At 45.5% G+C, this 15,068-nt stretch overlaps 1 protein-coding gene across 4 annotated transcripts; it reads left to right on the plus strand.

Moving 5' to 3' along the window:
- Nucleotides 1-707: 707 nt before the first annotated feature.
- pcf11 (PCF11 cleavage and polyadenylation factor subunit) lies at nucleotides 708-13,579 on the plus strand. 4 transcript variants are annotated; one of them, XM_067608990.1, is made up of 18 exons: nucleotides 708-1,076; nucleotides 4,380-4,505; nucleotides 4,829-5,011; nucleotides 6,001-6,213; nucleotides 6,626-7,644; nucleotides 7,796-7,970; nucleotides 8,064-8,448; nucleotides 8,569-8,712; nucleotides 8,809-8,874; nucleotides 9,211-10,484; nucleotides 10,780-10,846; nucleotides 10,990-11,115; nucleotides 11,225-11,345; nucleotides 11,471-11,654; nucleotides 11,796-11,951; nucleotides 12,056-12,148; nucleotides 12,561-12,596; nucleotides 12,686-13,579. In XM_067608990.1, the coding sequence occupies exons 1-18, from the start codon at nucleotides 852-854 to the stop codon at nucleotides 12,968-12,970; spliced, it is 4,878 nt and encodes a 1,625-aa protein (XP_067465091.1). In that variant the 5' UTR covers nucleotides 708-851; the 3' UTR covers nucleotides 12,971-13,579. The 4 variants fall into 4 exon arrangements, with proteins under 4 accessions (XP_067465091.1, XP_067465093.1, XP_067465090.1 ...); XM_067608992.1 differs by lacking the exon at nucleotides 8,809-8,874; XM_067608989.1 differs by lacking the exon at nucleotides 708-1,076 and having other exon boundaries at nucleotides 2,644-4,505.
- Nucleotides 13,580-15,068: the final 1,489 nt, after the last annotated feature.

Raw genomic sequence — 15,068 nt, forward strand, 5'->3', positions numbered from 1 at the left:
CTTTATTGTATTCGTGATGTAAAATTGTATTTTTCTCCTCTTATCATTTTTATTTCTTTGTATCTAGTTTTTATTTCATCATTATTATTTTAAATCTATTTTATTTAATAACATTTTCATAATTTTTAACAGTCATCTGTGAAAGACTTAACCTGTATTAAAGGTGCAACATAAATAAAGTTTGATTGGATGAACTAGAAACTACGTCACATATCCGCCAATAAAACTGATTCTGATGATTACAGAAAGAAATACATGTTTAATGTTCATTTGGGCTCCTGATTGTTATTTTAAGACGCACTTGAAAAATTGTGAACCCGTCTTTGAAGTTACTGGAGGCGGATTGCAGGTTTGAATTTGTGTATGTGGCTGCATATTAATACATCACATGTTTGATATGTAGCCATCATCCCGTTCTAATTTATATTTACTCGCTCAGCATATATTTTCTTATATTTCCATATTATTTTAACAGTAGTGTGTGAAGGCGCCATGCTGGGCCTCGTGTTATTGTGTTGGGTAATCATCTTTTGAATGTCTTTCGTTATGTAATAATAAGATCACACTGCTTCACTCTGATTGGCCGCTTGGTGTGGCTGTTATTTTATCGGACCAATGAAAATCAAAGCCCGGGTCCGGGAGGCGTGAAGCGAGCCAATGGGAGCGCACTGACGACATCGGAGATATAAGTTGTGTTGTGTGACGTATGCGGCCTCCAGTTACAGTCGCCATCTTCTCGTCGTGGATAGCAGACCCGAGAACAGCGACAGGCGGCAGCCGAAATAAATACACCACGAGCCGGCGTTATTTTTCCACCGAGTCACGGCCGAATCAGTTCGCTAAATGAGTTGATGGACTGCCTGCTGATCAATGGTTGTGGTATCGATAGGGCTGGTGTAGGTTTCCCCTCGTCGCTCGGCTCAAAGATGGAAGACGCCTGCAGAGAGTACCAGTCCTCCCTGGAAGACCTGACGTACAACAGCAAGCCGCACATCAACATGCTGACCATCCTGGCCGAGGAAAACCTCGACTTCGCCAAGGATATCGTCGCAATTATTGAAGCACAAATCAGCAAGGTTTTTATAAATATAGAATATTTTCATTTTGAGATGTTTCTGTGGATGTATGTAGTGTTAGTAGGCCCCGGCCGCGGCGGAACATGGCGGCCGGCGGTGTGTCAGCGAGCGACTATTTTCTTATAGTTCGTTATTGTTCTGGTTAGCAGCACTCAGTAGCATTCCTACTACTACTATTATTATTATTATAACTCGTTTATTGTGTATTAAAGTGAACACATCGCTCACATATTGATTAACTTGGTTTGCTTCAGAAACCGTATTGATTACTTTTTGAACAAAAACAGTTTTAACTGTCGAAACTCGCCCCGCTGACTGAAAGCGGCCTGCGGCTCAACGCCGGTCACAATCCACCGTAAAGCTCCGCTACACCACTTCATTTAACTTCATTTAACTTCATTTAACTTCATTTAACTTCACCACTGGATTTATATACTTCCTGTTTAAACAAGACAGTAATATGTGTCTCTCAAGAAGAAGAAAACGACATAAAATTAAAAAAAACTCCGTAAATAAGTTGGTAATTATTAGGTTTAAAATCAAATGAAAGCCAAAGAAAACAAAAACTTTTGATAAATGTTTTCAAATAACCTAAAAATATGTAATATATGCAGACATGCAGTGATTTGAATCCACCATAAAACCAATCACTGCAGGATGTGTTTAAATATTATCATAAAGTTAATGATTAACTCACATCCACATCAAAACTTATTAACTAATTAACATTATTAAACAGCTTCAGTCTGATTTATACAGAGCTGGAAGAAGTACTCTGATACTTTACTACAGTAAAAGTACTAATACAACATGTAAAAATACTCTATTACAAGTAAAAGTACATAAGTATTATGAGCTTGATGTAGTTAAAGTATTGCAGTAAAAGTACATAAGTATTATGAGCTTGATGTAGTTAAAGTATTGCAGTAAAAGTACATAAGTATTATGAGCTTGATGTAGTTAAAGTATTGCAGTAAAAGTACATAAGTATTATGAGCTTGATGTAGTTAAAGTATTGCAGTAAAAGTACATAAGTACTATGAGCTTGATGTAGTTAAAGTATTGCAGTAAAAGTACATAAGTATTATGAGCTTGATGTAGTTAAAGTATTACAGTAAAAGTAGTGGTTTGGTCCCTCTGACTGATATATTATTATATATGACATCATTAGATTATTAATAGTGAAGCATCAGTGTTAGAGCAGCATGTTACTGTTGTAGCTGCTGGAGGTGGAGCTAGTTTACACTACTTTATATACAGTTAGCTAGTTTAGTCCAGTGGTTCCCAACCTAGGGGTCGGGCCCCTCCAAAGGGTCAGCAGATAAATCTGAGGGGTGGTGAGATGATTAATGGGAGAGGAAAGAAGAAAAAACAAAGTTCTGATACACAAATCTGTTTTCAGTTTTTGGACTTTTTCTCTAATCTTTGATTTTTGCTGAAATATTGGATCATTTGAACATTTATTGAAATGAAAGCATGTGAGAAGTTTAGAGGGAAAAATCACTATTTGGTGGAGCTGTTAACAACTCATAGACATGTGAAATGTGACCCCGACTACACACTGCTTTTTGTAAGACGTCAAAAGACAAAAAGGTTGGAAACCACTGGTTTCATCTTTAACAATGTGTTGTATTTTAAAAGCTTGTTATATTATCCATTGTGTCAAATCTTCATCTGAAAAGTAACTAAAGCTGTCAAATAAATGTAGTGGAGTAGAAAGTACAATATTTCCCTCTGAAATGTAGAAAGTAGCATCACATGGAAATACTCAAGTAAAGTACAAGTATCTCAAACTGTACTCACATACTGTAGTAAAGTTACCGTCCAGCAGTGGATTTATGTGTAAACTATAAAACAGGAAGTTTAGTTCAACTCCAACAATAAGTTTGTAATTATTTGGTTTAAAATCAAAACTAAACATTGAATAAATACTTTAATAGATGTTTTAACATAAAAATCTTTCATATATTATGTTTGAGACGTTTATGGTTCCAGAGTCCACAAGCAACAAACCAGTAAAACCACAACAAGCTTTTAGTTTCACAATGAATATTGTTGATTAATGATTAGTGATTAGTGTTTCTATGTGTTGAGTCTTGAAGCAGACGAGTCAGTGACTGAGTGGACACTGCTGGACATTGATTAATAACAGATCACATTAACAAGTCATTTAACGAGACATTATTGACGAGCGGGTTGAGTTACGGTGGATTCTGACTTGTGGTTTTTGCAGCCGTCACTATAAAAGCTGCTGCTTGTTCTCTTTCTGGTTTATTGTTAATAAAGACAGTTGAACAGAGTGACGAGGCCTCTTCAGGCCTCCATACAAATGCTTTTGCAGTCAGCACTTTAACTCTGTGGTCAGTGTTTGACGGAAACAAAAAGCTGCCTGATAGACCAGGAAAAGGTTTCTCTGCATTCATTCACTAGTGAATCTTGAATAACTGAAATGTCATTGGATGGTTCAAATGTTTATAATAAAAAATGTGAAATGTGCTTTTTGTCATTTTTTATTTCCCAGTGTAATTTATTGGTATGACTCTGGTTTTACATGTGCTCAGTCTGATGGGACTGACGTACAAACAGAATGAAGTCAGCTGATGCTGCACAGTTCAGAAGCAGTAAACACGCAGTCTGCAGCTGCTTTAACTAGACGCCTACTGATCTAACGGGTCATCACTGTTTCTAACTACTGAAGGGAGAAAAAACCCTTCTGAGGGCTAAAAGTTTGAGAGTGTGAGTGAATAAAACTGTCCGGGTGTGAAGACGTGACGCGTCGTCAGGGTAACGTACAAAGAGTGGTTCACGCCCTCTTTGGAGGTAAAGACTGGACTCCTGTTTGTTTTTTATGGACACGTTTCCTTCCCTGACCGGGAGGACGATCAATAACTTCCTGAACTGATCGATTGTTACGACTGAAGACCACTTCTTGTTTTTGTGTTTTTTTTTTTTGTTTTTCTTGTTTTATTTTGAAGGACGGCAGCAGTGATCAGACCTTCACTGTGCTTGAAAAGACTTGATGGATTTTTTCATTCAAGAATGAAGAAACGTTTTTCGGACTTTGGACAGATTTTTATTTTTATTTTTATATTTTTTCCAGTCGGATGTCAAGTCTTCATTTTTCCTCACTTGACAGATTTTTTAAAAAAAATTTTTGTCTTTTTGTTTTTTCCAGATTTTTGTGTATTTTGCACCCAGTGGGTGGTGAGGTGGGGGAGGGCATTGTGTTCTGATCATTTTGTTCTGAAATGTTGCTTTAACCCCTGTTGTTTTCTAAACTTGTTGAGTTCTCTATTGCTCCAGGCCCCATCTGCCGAGAAGCTTCCAGTTTTGTACTTAGTGGATTCCATAGTGAAGAATGTTGGAGGAGAGTACCTTGCAGTGTTTGCTAAAAACCTAATCACTTCATTTTTATGTGTCTTTGAAAAGGTACAGTTCTCTTTGCTGCCGTTCCGCCTTGTTTTAACCGTTAAGAGTCATAGCTGCCACTTCTCTCCTTGTGTTTGCTTGCTTTGTTACGTGTAGTCTCCTGCACTCTGCTCCTGTGTACTTAACGCATAACGTAGCTCTGCTAATAAACGTGGTGGGTGGGTTAAAGCTTTTTGAAAATGCACACATACTGTTTGGTGCTTTGACAGACTAGCGTGCTAACATGTAGAGTTGTTGAGGCTTTGCTGTGATGTTGCTGAATGTATTTTTTTATAGGTTTTTTTGTTGGTAGCTTTGGACCAAGTCATGTCCTCTGTTTGTAGGTGGACGAAAACACTAGAAAGAGTCTGTTCAAGTTAAGGTCGACGTGGGACGAAGTGTTCCCTCTGAAGAAGCTGTACGCGCTGGACGTGCGCGTCAACGCCGTGGACTCGGCCTGGCCCATCAAGCCGCTGCCGCCCACCGTCAACGCCAGCATTCACGTCAACCCCAAGTTTTTAAAACAGGTGCGTACGCGCCTGCAAACACCAAAACCAGACCGATTCTGTTCATGTTGCCTTCATGTTCCTGCAGGTTTGAATGAGCTTCAGTCAGAGATGGTGAAGTGAGACGAGTTTAATCTGGTTTTAAAGAAGATTCGCTTCATTTAAATGGTCTTTAAATGTGTGAAGACGTTGAGCGTAGACAGAAATACAATGAAAAAAACAAACAATAAACAGTTTGAAGCAGCTTTAAACCTCCGTGTTGTAGAAACTAAAATCAGTTTGTCTTTAATCCGACTCGGCTCTAAAACTGCCGAAGGTGGTGACAGAAGAGGAAGTTCCTGCTGTGTGTCAGCTTTTCCACTGCAGAGCTGGAAGAAACAACAGTGAAACATCAGGAATCATGTGATAACATGTTGACGCACAGAACCAAATATAAACTCTGGATTTAAAGCCTCAACTGTTTGTCTTCATGTACAAGAATCTGAGATGGAATAAAAATAGTGGCGGGAATCTCAGGACTAGATTCAGTTCTGATTCTTTGTGTTTGATCATGAGTGAAGAGTAATGAATAGAAAAGGCGCGGGGAGGTGGGGGGGGGGGGGTGTTAAAGCGTCCACCTGGTAGATAAGATAAATGACCCGCAGCCTTTTTATTTTAAAGTTAACTGCATGAATGAATGAATGTGTAACAGACTCTCTGCTGTGTTGTTAACGTCGTTCAGACTGTTGAGAGTCAGTTGATCAGCTGTTCTCGTTTGTTACTGTGCAGAAAGTTCACTACGCTTCAGGTTGTTGTTGTAAAGGTAATAATTGAGTCATTAAATTGTCTCTGTGAAGATGAACTCTGGCGTGTTGCCGCTTCACGTCATTAACTAACGTTTACAGTCTGCATCCCAGCGTGTTTTCTATAAATGTAGTGAAGTGAACTCTGCTGAACGTCTCCAATGAAACTTGTATTCTGACTTAAATTCTCTCTCTCCTCATATTTGTGACCTTCACAAACGTCTTCAGTCTGAGTCCGAGGCGCCCTCCCCGCGGCCCGCCTCCACCCCGGCGCCGGCGCCCACTCCCCCGCCGGCCCCCGCCGCCGCCACCACCGTCAGTCAGTCCAGCCTGACGCAGGAGCAGCTGATCCGCCAGCAGCTGCTGGCCAAACAGAAGCAGCTTCTGGAGCTCCAGCAGAAGAAGATCGAGCTGGAACTGGAGCAGACCAAAGCACAGCTGGTAGGACAAACAGTCTGACTCCACATGTTTGATTCCTGTTGTTCAGTGTTTGAGATGTTTACTGCATTTAGAAACGATCTTAATCAGCTTGTTTTTACTGATTCTGGGACATTTGAACTCCAGCTGCGGGTATAAATGATACCTGCTGCTTCCTGGATCAACGTCTTCTGCTCTCAAACTGGCAGAGTTTCCTCACCAAGAACTAAAACGTTGAATTTACGGTTTAGATGTTGAGCGTCTGGTGAAACTGGCATCACGTTAGATCAACAGTCACACAGGAAGCCGCAGCGCAGCAGCTTCTTCCTCCTGTTGACTCGTATTAACTGACAGGAACCTGTAACTCTGCTGGATTCTTATTTTAGCTTCTCTCAGTCTGTTTCTCTCCTCACGCTTGTTTGATGTCGTCCTGCAGGCCGGCGGCTTCACGCTACCGACACCGACCTCAGTCTCCTCTCCGACGGCAACGACTACGGCGGCGAAACCCACCACCCAAACCGCTCCCGTGGTCCGACCCTGGATCCCTCCTCAGACTCAGACCGACACCAAGCCGTCCACGAGAGACCCGCGTCTGAACCGCTCCGGCCCCCCGGCTCCTCCCCAGCCCAAAGAACAGCCTGCTGGGAAAAAAGATAGCAACGCCACAACAGGAAGTCCCGCACCGACACCTGAGAAACGGCTGCCGGAGAAACCGGTCCGGCCTGACAAGGCCAGGATGCCGAGGAAGGAAGTGTTAGAGGAGAAGCCCAAGTCCAAGTCTCCGTCTCCGATGCCGAAAAGCCTCCAGAGTAAAAACAAGCACGCGGAGGCGGAGGGCCAGAAGTCAGCCGACAGCACAAAGAAAGACCCGCGGCTGAGGAAACGCCCGCAGGACAAGACCGGAGACGCCAAAGACGACGAGCTGAAGGAGAAGAAACGATGCAACGACAAGAAGGAGAGAGAGGAGGCGGCGCGGGCCGCCGACCCGCCGCGCTCCAACAAACTGAAGCTGCTGAACGGCTCGCTGACCAAACACGACCGCGAGGAGTCCGTGGAGAAGCTCGAGTTCAAGACCGGCGGCAACGCCCGGACGCACGCCAGGAAACGCACGCGCTCACGGTCCAGGTCGCGCTCACCCACCACCTCCCCGAAGAGGAAAGACAGGAGGTCGCCCAAGAGCAGAGCGAGGAGCAGCTCCTTGTCCCCGTCGCCGTCTCACAAACCCGGCAAACCCAGGAGGGTCCGAGCCGACGAGCCGCAGCACGGGAAGCCCGGCCGAGAGGACCGGCTCACTCCCAAGAAGAACCAATCAGAGAGCAGGAGATCAAAGAGGCCGGCGGAGGACCGGCACTCCGAGTCCAGAGACTCGCACTCACCACGCAGCCACGACGGCGGCGGCAAGGAGACCAAAGATGCTCCTCACCGCTGGAGGAGCGGCTGGGAGGAGAACAAACAGTGAGTCCAACATGTTTCATATTAACCAGGAAGAGAAACGTTATTTTTATTATCAATAAAAAATAATAAATAAAAGCTTCTGATTGGATCTTCAGTCAGCTGTTCCTGTTAAACACATGAATACCAAACTGTTCTTCTTCTTCTTCTTCAGTCTCAAGCTGTCGGAGGATTCTCACGTGAAACCCGGACCTCAGAGACACAAACCGTACGGCACCCCAACGCGCCCCACCACCCCCCGAACCCCGAAACACCGCCTCAGCGTGGACGCCAACCTGCAGATACCCGACGTCCTCAACTCCGCCTCCAAGAAGGACCTGCTTAGGAGGGTACGTCACACACATACAGAGACTCCTCGTGTTTATCTACACGGGTAGTTTTAATAGTTTTTAAAGTAAAAAGTGTTTTTTCTTTCTCTTCAGGCCAGTAAGCGTTTGGAGAGCGGCGAGATTTCCCAGGAGGACTTCCTGAACATGGCCCACCAGATCAAACATTTCTTCCAGTATCAGGAGGAGAAGCAGCAGCGCTCGGAGAGCTGGGACGACTCCGACGACTTCCCCGCCAAGAAACCGCCGCTGCTGGCCACGCCCCGCGACGGGATGGGCGAGGCGGCGCTGACGTACTACGAGCACAAGTCCAAGCTGAGGAAGACGCAGGTCACCCACAGAGCTGCCGGGGAGGAGTGGGAGGGCGAGGAAAGTCCGGAGGAAGGCGAAGAAGTGGCGCAGGGCGAGAAGGCGGGCGCTGGCCGCAGCACGGGACACCTGCCGTCACATAAATACAACCGGGCGCCACGGGACAGACAAGGTGAGCTGACTTATTTTACTAGACTCCAGGAAGTTTTCATTCTGGTTCTTGGTGTTAGGATTAAATCAAACTGAGGAGCTGTTAAGGTGCGTCACTGACGTCGGTTGCTTTCTCTCGCAGGTGAGAGGCGGAGTAAAGAGCGTGAAGAGCCGCGGCCTCCGCTCGGCCCCATGATCGAGGAGTACAACCACGGGAAAGAGTTCCCCACGCTAAAATCTCTGCCGGGCCTTCGCTTCAGGAGGAGAGCCGACCCCCGAGAGTCGAGTGAGTCCGCCACTCCGAACGCAAAACATGACGATGTGTTAATTCACTTCAACTGATCTCTGAAGGCAAACTGTCATCTGTTATCTTCATCCACAGAGAGGTCAGAGGTCAGGTTCTGGAGCTGCGGGGTGTCAGGGTCTCGATCAGTGACACTTCAGCAGGGTTAGAGACTCTTAAGAGATCACAGTTTACACATTTAATTAGGAGTCCAGCGCACACGACAACCTGAACGATTCATGAGTGAAGAGTAAAGTTGTTCGTCAGCCCCTCAGAGGGATCATGGGAGATGTAGTCAGTAACTAGTTAGAGAGACGAGTTCAGGACGATTAAAGTTTCTCCTTAGTTGATGTTTAGATTCCTTCTCTGTAGTTTAACGTTGATACAGTTAGTTAAAGTCTTTAGTTTAACACTTGAACTCATGAGTGAATGATCCAGTTTTAAGGTTTTGAACGGTCGCAGGACGTCAGAGCGTCTCTTCATGTTTCATCTCGTTTCCAGGTGAGAGAGAGTGGAACTCGCCGCTGACGGAGCGCCAGCGCGAGGAGCAGAAGAGCGGCTACGACGCTCCGCGGAGGTACGCCGAGTCCAGACACCCCAACCCCCGCAGACCAGAGGGGCCCCCTCCCTCCGGCACCGTGGTCCACAGGAAGTGTCCGAGCCCGGCCGGTCTGGACGCGCCGGTCCCGAGGTTTGAGCGTGAGCGCCTGTCGCCGCTCCACCAGAAAGACTCTGCAGACAGTCCCGTCCCTCGCTTCGAGAGCCCCAACAGCGAGCACTCAGACGACGGACCGCTCAATCTGGACGCCGCCCCCCCTCCTCACCCTCACCCCGCCCCTCCCCCCAAATCCATCCTCAAGGCGCCGGCCCGCGGAGGTCCGCTGCCTAACGTCCGCCAGCACAGCGACTCTCCAGGACACACTCCTCCTCACGACGGAGGCCACCCCCCGACCCGCTACGACGGGCCCGCACACATGGGCCCGTCCAGACCGCATCCTCCGGGCCGGTACGAAGGCGGCGGCCCCGGGCGCTACGACGACCCGTCCAGGTTCGAGGGGCCTCACAATCAGGGTCCTGGCAGGTTCGACGGCGGCGGACCGCCTCATCACAACATACCCGAGAGGTTCGACGGACACGTGTCACATGGTCCAATGAGGGGCGGAGACGGTATGGGCCGGTTTGACGGCCCGCCTCACCCTCAGGCACCCGTAAGGTTTCAGGGTCAGGGGCCCGGACCGGGGCACTTTGAGGGCCCGATGCAGCGCTTTGACGCACCGCCGCACTTTGACAACATGGCTCCTGGTCCTGGATCTGGGCCGATGGGCTTCCAGCAGCAGCGGCCGATTCGCTTCGAAAACCCTCCGAACCAGATGGGCCCGATGCGGTTTGAGGGCCCCGGTCCGATGCGGTTTGAGGGCCCCAGGTTTGACATGCCGGGCGGGCCCCATCAGGGAGGACCCCCACGCTACGACTGCCCCCCCGGCCAGCAGGGCCCCCCCAGGTTTGCTCCTCAACACAACCTGCAGCCCCCCATGAGGCCGATGGCCCCGCCCATCTACGATAACCCCATCCCCCCCCAGCAGAACTACAACATGGCCCCCCAGCGTTTCCCGGAGCCCATGAACCCTCAGTTCCCCGCGGGGCCGATGGCGTTCCCGGTGCAGCCGAACCTGCAGCCGGCAGGAAACTTCAACATGCAGCCGGCGCCGTTCAACCAGCCGGCCGCCGCCCCCTTCTACAACCCCGCAGCCCCCGCCGTCAGCATGCAGCAGCCGGTGAGCCCCACACCCCAAACACCCCAAAACACACCAAACACCTGAAACACACCAAACACCTGATGCACCTTATTATTAAACGGCTATCAGTGAAGAGTCGTATGTAATATATTCACTTCCTGCCATAAAAACATTTCCTCTTTGATTTGAACGTTTCATTCGGTAAAGTTCCAAACTCTCACAGATCCTGGAGACATTTCTTGACTTTGTGTTCATTATTTCAGTTGTAACTTCCTGGATTTCCACCTGTTAATTAAGAATCGTCTGTTTTTAAATCCTGTGTCGTTGTTTTCAGGTGAACATGATGACGAACCTCAACACGCCCTTCCTGCCTCAGAACGCCGTGCCTTTCAGACAGCAGAGTAAGATCATCCTCACGCTTCAATAAACACACAAACACAAACAAACGACAGCGAATCTGTTTGAATGAACGTGACGGTAAATAAACTTTAAACACGTCTTGTGTCTAACTGGGATCTGATTGGTTGTTGTCGTGTCCCTGCAGCTCCGCAGGTCGCCCCCCCGGAGAACCACTTCGGTCAGGTCGACGTCAACGACCTGCTGTCCAAACTCATCTCCAACGGCATCATCAAACCCTCGCAGCCCGACGCCGCGCCGGCCGCCGGCAACGGTCAGTCAGTCCACGACTCTGATGTCATCACGGCGAATCTCCGGCAAAGCTGTTTTTTTTAATTTTTATATTTACATTATTTGTTTGTTTGTTTGTTTGTTTTTTCCAGAAGCTTCGCCGCCTCCCGCAGCTCCTCCTGCGGTGGAGGAGGAGGAAGAGGAGGAGCAGGAGATGGAGGAGGAGGAAAACATCCCGGACCTCACCAGCTTCACCATCGACGACATGAAACAGTGAGTCCTTCTCTTCACCGGCGCTTCACAGCCGCCATCTTTAACGAAGCCTCGTCAGGGTCACATGTTTGAGACGGATCAGTCAGCTGATCTCTGTTGTTGTTGTTGTTGTTGTTTTGTTGCAGGCGTTACGAGAGCGTGGTGACGAAGCTGTACTCGGGGAACCAGTGCTGCTTGTGCAGTATGAGGTTCACCGCCGCTCAGACCGACATGTACGCCGACCACCTGGACTGGCACTTCAGACAGAACCACGCCGGCAAGGTCGCCAGCAAGAAGGTCACGCACCGCCGCTGGTACTACACCCTGACGGTGAGAACACACACACACACACACACACACACACACACACACACACACACACACACCTAGGTTGGGAACCAGTGGGCTAAACTAGCTAACTGTATATAAAGTAGCGGCTACAACGCTAACGCGCCGCTCCGTGTGTTTCAGGACTGGATCGAGTTCGAGGAGATCGCCGACCTGGAGGAGCGGGCGAAGAGTCAGTTCTTCGAGAAGGAGAACGAGGAGGAAGTTCAGAAGAATCAGGCGGCGGCGAAGGAGAAAGAGTTCCAGATCGTAAAAGCCACCAAAGACCAAGTGGGCGAGGTGAGACAGAAACGCTCCCAGTTTAAAAAAACAAACAAAAAAACCTCCACAAACAAACCAAACAGTCACTTTACTAGTCGTGACGTCGCTCTGTTTCTCCGCAGTCGTGTGAAATCTGTCAGGAGCCGTTTGAGACGTACTGGGTGGAGGAAGAGGAGGACTGGTTCCTGAAGGACGCCGTCCGGGTCGACGACAAGGTACGACCGACTCCTCCGATCAGAGCAGCAGGAAACGTCTCTGATCTGATACGGAGGCCGTTTAACGTCTGTTCACATGAAATCTGTCAGTTCATCCTTTAACTTCCTGAAAGAGCTGCAGCTAAACGTCATTTTCACTGTTTATTGATCTTTTATTATTTTTTGACTCATTTAGTTTAAAAAACAACAACAAAAGAGTTTATTTCTTATCACGAGAGTCATGTGACGTCTGAGAGCGAATCATCTCCTCCGTCAACAACATAATGATCAATAATTAATCGATCGACAGAAAATAAATCAGAATGTTTTTAAAATGTGACGTTTTTTATAATTTCATTTCATTTTACAGACAAATTGATTATTAAGAATATTTGTTATTAATTCAGAATAAATGTTTGTTTTCTCTGCTCAGAACTTCCATCCTTCCTGTTTTGAAGATTATAAAAACGTAAGTAGCAGATCAGTAATATTCATAAATGAATCAATAACTGATCAGTGAAGCGAGACGTTTGATTCGCTGCCGTTTTGTTTCCTCAGACGTCGTCATATCTCGACGTCACGCCGTCGCCCAACAAGCTGCTGACTGACCACCCGCTGAGCTCCTTCATCAAGACTGAAGAAGAAGAAGAAGAAGAGACTTCCTGTGACGTCGCAGCCGCCGCCGCCGCCGCCACCGCCGCCGCAGCCGCCGCAGCCGCCGCAGCCGCCGTCTCAGTCAAACAGGAAGTGGAGTGTGAGGCCGGCGAGCTTCCTGTGGTGAAGAAAGAGGAGGAGCCGGAGGTTTTAACAGAGCTGCAGTCGGAGGGAAACGCGGCGCCGTGAACTCGCTGCTTCACTTTTTCTGTTTTTGTTTTTTTGAAGGAAAAAGTCACTTTTTTTTTGTTTTTAGCGTGCGGGGGCGGAGCCTCGGCATCGTACACTTGAATACATTTTTGTATTTGGATTCTGAACGACCATTTCAGGTCTCCTGCTTTTTTGTGAACTGAATGAAAAACTGAAATTGTTTATTGCAGAAAAAACAAATGTTTTGTTTTTGGGGTAAAAAAAAAAAAAACAACAAACTGTAAATGATTTAATTTATAAATTAAAGTATTTTTTGTATCTCTGGTGTAACAGTGATTGAATCCAACAGCTGCTGTTTGCCGCCTGTTACAGTCTGTACATAGTTGAATCTGAACGATGTGATGACGGGTAGTCGCAGGTAAGCATCATCTGATTGGACGACTGAAGACCGACCGTCGCTCTTCAGGAAGCGTTTCTACGGAGGATCGAAGACGCCTCTCGTTTGTTTTTTCTTTGGTTCTCGAGTTTCCAATAAAAGAGTCTGAAACTTTGTTGTTTGTGTGAACGGTGATTGTTGTCGGTCTGAAGACTCCGTTTTATTGTTCATTTAGGTTCCAAATCTTTAAATAAAGGTTCAGTGGGTTTAAACTTCCTGTTTCTCTTGGTTTTTATTTATTTATGACTTTTAATTTTATAAACATCACAACAGATGATTCATTCTGTCTCAAACTCAACGTTACAACAGAAACAAGAGAGATTATATGTATATATATATATAAAGCTACTGACAAGAAGAGACTATAAATAAAAATAAATATTATACAAAAGCATCTCTCATAGGAATAAAAACCTGAGGACAGATTCGGAGGATCTGCAGGCGTCTTCCAGGTCCTGACGACCATCATGTCGTCCCGTCAAAACATCCGTCTGGGTCTAAAACTTCAGCAGCTGTATAAGATGAGACCTTAAAGTCTCCTGATGTAAATATAATATATATAAAAAGCTTTGTACAGAATGCAAACTGTGTTTTTATATCCAGACTTGATGGGTAAATACCATCATCACCAGTATGTTTCCAGCAGGCTGCAGGTCAATATAAACCACTGAGTCCAGTAGAAAAGATGTAAAATGTTCAACTGAATAAACTTCAGATCATGTTCATGTTCCAAAAGTCTCCTGTAACATTTAGACGCTTCATTGAAGACCTGCAGACTTTCATCTGTAACTTATCTGTTAGAAACACTCTTTTCCCTCCAGATAGATGATTGTTAGTTGATGTTTGGACGAGACTTCATGTGTAACAGACGGCTGTTTATTATTATTATTAATCACTGGGACACAGTTCACGTTGGTAACTTGTCACCATGGAGACAGAAAAAGTGAAGACCGTCGTTTTACATCAAGTCTCTGCATTAAAAGACTCAAACCTGCTCCAGATGATCGTCATACAGAACTGTGTTATTAGCAGCTTATATCCTGATAAAAAGATCGTTTTTATTTCATGTTTTTATTTCATGTTTTTATTTCATGTTTTTATTTCATGTTTTTATTTCTCGGCTCGTCTGTTTGTTGTTTTTGAGGTTTTTTTGAGTGTCTGAAGATCTTTATAGTTAATTTTACAAACATCATCTTTAAGTGTGACGATGAGACGTGATTTAATATAAAGTAATAAAATATCATGTAAATAAGTAATCAGATAAAAATACAATAAATCAATATTTATAATATGCATTTATCTGTGTTTATACTCTATGTGTCATATAAATGTTATAAAAAATATACCATCAGAAGTCTGATGACTCAAACTGTTTACAACTGTGTGATACGTTGTTGTGATTGTCTGATAATTATTTCACAGGTTTGTCTGTTTAAAACCAAAAATAAAAACACAGTTTATTGTTTTCCAGCAGAAATGTTTTATTTCTTGAGTTTTAGTTCCTTCGTTTAGTTTTAAAAACAGCAATAAAATAAAAGTTTTATAGATTTTTACTCAAGAACGTCTTTAAATTTCACAACTCTGAATACATTTTTAATGTTTTGATACAATCTTTTTCTTTTGACTTAAAAAAAAAACTTAAAAAAACAAACTATCAGAGACGTTATCTGCAGTCAAACTGTAACAACAACTAACTTCATA

Source organism: Thunnus thynnus, chromosome 13 (genome assembly GCF_963924715.1).
Source record: "Thunnus thynnus chromosome 13, fThuThy2.1, whole genome shotgun sequence".
Classification (NCBI taxonomy): Eukaryota; Metazoa; Chordata; class Actinopteri; order Scombriformes; family Scombridae; genus Thunnus; species Thunnus thynnus.